The sequence below is a fragment of the Eleutherodactylus coqui genome, chromosome 2, assembly GCF_035609145.1.
Source record: "Eleutherodactylus coqui strain aEleCoq1 chromosome 2, aEleCoq1.hap1, whole genome shotgun sequence".
Taxonomy (NCBI): Eukaryota; Metazoa; Chordata; class Amphibia; order Anura; family Eleutherodactylidae; genus Eleutherodactylus; species Eleutherodactylus coqui.
The window spans coordinates 296214322-296220222 of NC_089838.1; the positions used below are offsets into that span (position 1 = coordinate 296214322).

The 5901-nt window shown below is 40.1% G+C and overlaps 1 protein-coding gene across 1 annotated transcript; it reads right to left on the reverse strand.

Annotated features, from left to right (window-relative positions):
* Positions 1-814: 814 nt before the first annotated feature.
* Positions 815-3132, reverse strand: LOC136610208 (nodal homolog). Its single transcript, XM_066589451.1, has 3 exons — positions 2832-3132; positions 1706-2460; positions 815-967 (listed from the first exon to the last, which is right to left on the reverse strand). Exons 1-3 carry the CDS (start codon positions 3130-3132, stop codon positions 815-817), a joined length of 1209 nt encoding a protein of 402 aa, XP_066445548.1.
* Positions 3133-5901: the final 2769 nt, after the last annotated feature.

Genomic DNA, 5901 nt, shown 5'->3' on the forward strand with positions numbered 1-5901 from the left:
CCATTATCGCTTATGTGCTTTTACACAGGAGTGATAATGGCTCACTGAATGGAGGCTTGAGAAAGGCCATTGCAATGGCCGAAACGGCGCATGAGTTTTTGATGAAATAAAGAAGGACCTGTTTTACTGCATCTTGATCTTCGCTGCTGTCACTTCATTTTTCATTGGAAGCAGTTGAAGGGAGAAAGAAGTTCCTCTTCCACTTGTGGGGGTGCAGCATTAAAAGACCTCCCCTTGCAAGAGTGTTTTCCATTTGTGCTGTTGGTTACGCTTATCTGGATTTGTCACTGAATGGAGGCCAGAGGAAGTCAGAGATCTCTCCCAGCTTCCTTCCTCCATTCGCAGTAAACAGGTAGTTGTTCATAGATGAACCACTGCATGGTGTACATGGACTAATAATCACTTAGTTTTTAGGCTAGCGTAAAAAACCAAGCGACTCTGACAGTTGAGAGAGTTTCTCACTTGCCGTGTCAAATGCTATGTTCATATGGGACAATAGTCGCCTGCAATCGCTCCTTAGTGATCACTTGGGTAACTTTCTAGCTGGTGTAATAGTACCCTGACATGTACTCATTTACTAAATTTTTATGATTTTAAAAACATTATTCAGCTCCCAAATATTTAGTCGTTTTCATGGTAAATTTACAGACCATATTTTTATTAATTTCTTTAAATTTGTTATTGAAAATGCACAAAAATACAGAAAACTTTAATAAAATCACTTAAACATAATTGACATTTATCATAAATAAATATAAAATAACGTCTGTACAATATCTACACTATTTCAGAGTTTCTGATTGGTGTAAATGGCTTAGCTGCAGCCACACTCCTCTACAATCATCTCTTCATGATGTTTTACAACTAAGTTATTGCCTTCTTTATACAGCATGGACAATGGGCTCATCCTAATCGGAACACAGGAAGGGCACTCCACCTTCTCTGGATGGTACAGCTTCACCACACTCTGCAATAGAGAAATGAATTAGTTGTTGCCAACATATTAAATGCTACATGTACATTGACAACGCTTATTCTTGTTGGAAATATTTGCATACTATCGATAACATATTGTAATCTAACAAGGAGTCTCAACTTTTCACCTTGCTTCCTAACCAGGTCGATGAAGATTAGATAAAATATCTAAATTTTGCCAGGTTTTGTCTGCTTTTACACAGCATGATCCCAGCCGTGTAATGAGTGCTATTCAACAAGATACATAGTAACATAGTATGTTAGGCTGAATGAAGACCATGTTCATCTAGTTCAGCCTGTTTCAACCCCCTAGTTGATCCAGAGGAAGGCAAAAACCCCAAGAGGCAGAAGGCAATTAGACCATTTGGGGGAAAATTCCTTCCCGACTCCAAATAGGCATTCATTGTATGGCCTTCATGCAAGCCAACTCAAACACTATGGGGGGCAAACTTTTTGTTTCCACTACGATTTCATGGCTATTAGCAGCACATCTCTCACTCACATGGGGAGCTCTGAAGCCAACAACGTTATTTGTTGGGTAATTTTCATCTTTCATTCTGCACAAAAAAAACAAGTGTTGGCTTGCTGATTGAATGATCAGCGGTACCTAAACATGGTTCCATGATCTGACAAATGTTCTTACCCCATCATTGGGTAATGTAAAAGGCTCTTAAAACTCACTGAACCAGGACGAACCTGGAAATGATTGGCACCAAGTATTTCTTCTTACCTTCATGTAGGCATGGTTTGTTGGTTTAAAGGTCTCATTCAGTGGGATGGGACAAGTGCCTTCACATCTATAAGCATTATATTTTTGAGGGTGGACAATCCAGCTTCCCCATCCAATTTCAACAAAGTCTACAATCATGTCCACTCTACGGCAAAGAGGTTTTCCATTTTCTATAGGCTTGGACAGAGCATTGATCATGAGCAAATGATGGTTCTCATTTCTGTTTCTTCTGTGCCTCCTAATGCCTAGCAGTCTGTTGGCCTTGTCCAGTGTGACGTGTTTGGAGGACTCTACTGTTTTGATGAGGCTAGGAGACCCGGAGATGCTGTCAAGGGACTTGTCTTTTGTAAACACCACCAGCACAACTCTTTCTGCCATGGCTACATAGACTCTATTTGGAGTGTTGTTTGCAGTATGATCTACTTCTTTGTTAGCATCTTGATTGATTTCTTTCATATATTTAGACTTCATGGACCAAGCCATATGTTTCTCTCCTTGGTTAAGAAAATATTGAAGCATTTTAGTGAGATCAAAGTTCCTCCAAGGGGATTCTTTCATTTCAGAAGGATCAATTTTTAAGGACCCAAGAAGGAGGTTGTTGCCTCTTTTGCTGTGATAAATGTCCATGGTAAAATTATGAGAGATCTCGAAAGAAGGAATATGGACTCTGAGTTGTGCCAACTTCACCTCATTGCTGGCGGAGATTGAGGACATATCAAAGGATAGTATTACATGGTTATTGACCATGGTACAATCTGAAAAAGACAAGAAAATGATTTGTATGCTGAACAAGCCAAAACCAGGCAAGCGCTTTCATATGTGAAAACAGGCCATGCATTGCATCCAGTGAGAGGATATTTTTAAAAGCTCAATACACAAAACTTAATGGGAGGCTGAATGTTTAACACTAATTCTCAGCAGGGATGTGTCTGGTTGTCAGTCATCCATCTTCTTCCATCCAAGAGGAACAAGGTCAACTTCTGGGCATATGAAGCTCTGCTTAGCATTTAAATATACTTTAATATATCTTTACAAAAACTACAAAATTAGTGGTACAATGAAAAAAAAAAAATCTATGCTTAGATCTACTAAAAGTTGAACACGAGTAAGAAAATATGGTACTCACTCTTTGCAACAAGGCTTAGTACGGAGTCATAGTCAAGAGTGTCAGGACGCTGTAGCTTGGAGAGGTTGGTGTCATTCTTCTTTAGAGTATGATAGAGCTGCATCATATACTGAGGGTATCTTATGTCTAAAGAATGCCGCTTTCCAAAATGCAAGGATGAAGCTTTTAATTCCATGTTAGTCCTTAGTAAGTCAACCTTGGCCTTTGTTTCCAAGAGACTGGGCATAGCCTGGACAATGGACAAGTATAGAAAGTAGAGAGCAATTCTCCATGAAGTCATCTCTGCATAGACCCTGCGCATCTTTCCACATTCAAGGGATGTGACCAGTTCTTTCTCCTTACTGATTTAGCACTGGACGCTCCCTCGCAGTATATATATAGCAAGGAAGCCTGGGCTGTTGCTTTACTCTTCACACCTAATGACCTTTTGATCTAAATGACCTATTCCTCAAAAGCCAATAGCTTCTAGGGATGTCAACCTAATGGCCCCCCACTGCTAAACTAATGACACCACAGTGGGGATCGTGTCACCTGTCACAGATATGTTCATGCTAGCTTCATTTTGTTGTGGTAGAAGAATTAAACATTTCTATAGTAAGCATTATTGCATTGTGGTCTAGAATGTAGGGAAGTTTCTCACTTGGTAGTCACGTTTTTCTATATAATGTGTTTATATCTGGCACCATGCGATGGCATGTCAAAAGGTTCTACACATTTGTGTTCAAGAATGAAAAATTAATCATTTTAACAATTTTACCTTCCAGTCTGGATACAAAAACATATTTAGTTTTCTTTCGATATTAAAAAGCCTTGTCTTCTTGTCCAAAGTTGTTTACAGCAAGAGTAATCAATAAACTATTCAGAAGGCTACAAATTCTAACATGCCGGATCCTTTGCTCTCTAGATTTGCAAACTGTTATCTTATGAATGTTAAAGGCTGTTATGCTTTATTGCAGCCGACATCTGATGTACATTTGAAACTGAACATTTTTTAAAAAAAGGAAATCTAAAGCAAAAGTTATCGCATGGCACGTCACAGAGATGTGGTGGAAGATCACATTGAATTTGGAGGCCCATACCTATTAAATCTTTAAAAATGAATTTGCATCATTTTGGAAAAACACTCCTCAAGTGTTCCATTTGCCTGCAGCGCCACCACAGGGAAGATGTGCCATTGCATACTTCCCTTTTGGGGTCAATAGGAACAAGCAGAATTGAAAGGAAAAAAGGTTCCTGCGCTCTAGAGGTTCAATGAATGGCAAACGTTCAGTAAAACAGAAGAATAGCATTTGCACTTCTCTTTTGGAGGTTCTGAGATCTAAAGCCCCCCTAAATTCTAGATGTAAATAGGGGTCACGGAGAGCGCCAAAACACTATATATGTATACCACAGTAATGCTCGTGTGGTAACTCACCTGGTGCAAGGCATATCACACTCAGGTGATTATGCCTGCACCCGACATCCTGGTGTGCTTGTAAAGGTTACTTTATCCAGGAAATCCCAAAGACAAATAAGCAGAAAAAATCCAACTTTTTGGAGAGCTGCAGGTCACAGTAGAACTCCGTTCCTCCTAGGAGGTCGGATAAATCAAAAGAGACTACAGAAAAAAGACTATAGACCTGCGCTACTTAGTATACCAGATCAATTATGCGTGTCTCAATAATCAATATTTTCAATAGAGACAAACAGAACACTTTTTTTATTTTATACAAATAAAAGGAAAGAGGTCGCAACCTCATCAGTTTGATATAAAAAAATACTTGCGGGATCCTTATGCATGCGACGCGTTTCGGCGTGATACACGCCTTTCTCAAGCATACAAATACCTCAACAAACAAGGGTATAAATAGGAATAAACAAATAAGTAATTTGGTCATTCAAATGACATAAGTCCGACATTTAGATTTTAAGAACGTGACCCAGCCTCCACTCAATGGTCAAGTTGGTGGTATATGCGTTGTTCAAATCGAGGAATGGTATATGCCAGATCACCAAAATTTACAAGCATAACCCAACGCGTTTCTCCCACTACGTGGGTTCATCAGGGGTTTCAATACGCAAGTGGTGATAATTTACTGGTTTGATGACTACCAGTCAAAAAATTGGATGGTGGTTCAGAAAGATAAAAATTGATGAAACCTCAAAATATCCAACGTTGCCGGATAAATGACACATTGGATATAGAGGAATCAATTAGCGTAGAGCTGTCATTTCAAATGACAACAACCATTCTGTTACATAAATCGTTGTCACCAGATAGAATAAATGACCTGACAGGACTACAAAGGCCCCACTCCTACAGTGGTAAGAGTAGGAATAGGGTACGGGTCAGAAGCATTTCTACCCTTTTAAATGTAGTTTCACAGGGATAGTAATCCCGAGTGCAGAAAAAAAGAGTTTTGGCCGTTAGATCAAAATGTACCCAGAAAGCCAGATTTTGCAATCGGGTCCCAAGATAGCCAGATAGAGTATTCACAGTGGCTTCAACTACCGCTGTCTGGATATCTATCTAGTAATTTTAGCTCAGACCCTTAGGAAAATTCCTAAGACCTATAATAGTCCCTCAATGGAGTGGTCCAAGAATTCTAAGACCTATGCCAGTCCCTCAATAAGGTGGTCACTGCGTCAGAGCATTGATAAACAAAACTGAAATCAAATAAATGAAAAAACGGCGGCATGTCAGCCCTAGTGGTGGACTGACAGCATACTGAACTCGCAGCTCCCTGAGCTTTAAATAGAAGTCATGTAGCTCCACCTTTTATGGGAGAGTCTAAGTGTGAGCCAATCGTAATTGTGCAAGGGGCGTACCTGTGTCAATCATTGCTATGGAAACCAAAGCGCTATCGTTTTACTTAAACTGCATTATGGTCCGAAATACATGTCCTCACAATGTATAGACAGTGCCAGTGCCCATCTGATGTCTGTCACTCGCAAAATGTAAGTCACTAGTTACCACGATCGTCTGGGGAGAGTGGCGTTCCTGTAGTGGCCGTGAGGATGCAGAGGAGCGTCATTACGCAGCGTCTGAGTGAGGCCGTCACCATGGCGATGATGACGCGAGGACCACATG

Bases quoted from the DNA above. Each gene is read 5' to 3' on its own strand.
- LOC136610208 (XM_066589451.1), bottom strand. From the start codon at position 3,132: ATGCGCAGGGTCTATGCAGAGATGACTTCATGGAGAATTGCTCTCTAC. The intron at 2,461-2,831 runs GTGAGTACCATA...TGTCTTTTTCAG, and splicing joins ACTAAGCCTTGTTGCAAAGA to ATTGTACCATGGTCAATAAC. The intron at 968-1,705 runs GTAAGAAGAAAT...TCTCTATTGCAG, and splicing joins CAAACCATGCCTACATGAAG to AGTGTGGTGAAGCTGTACCA.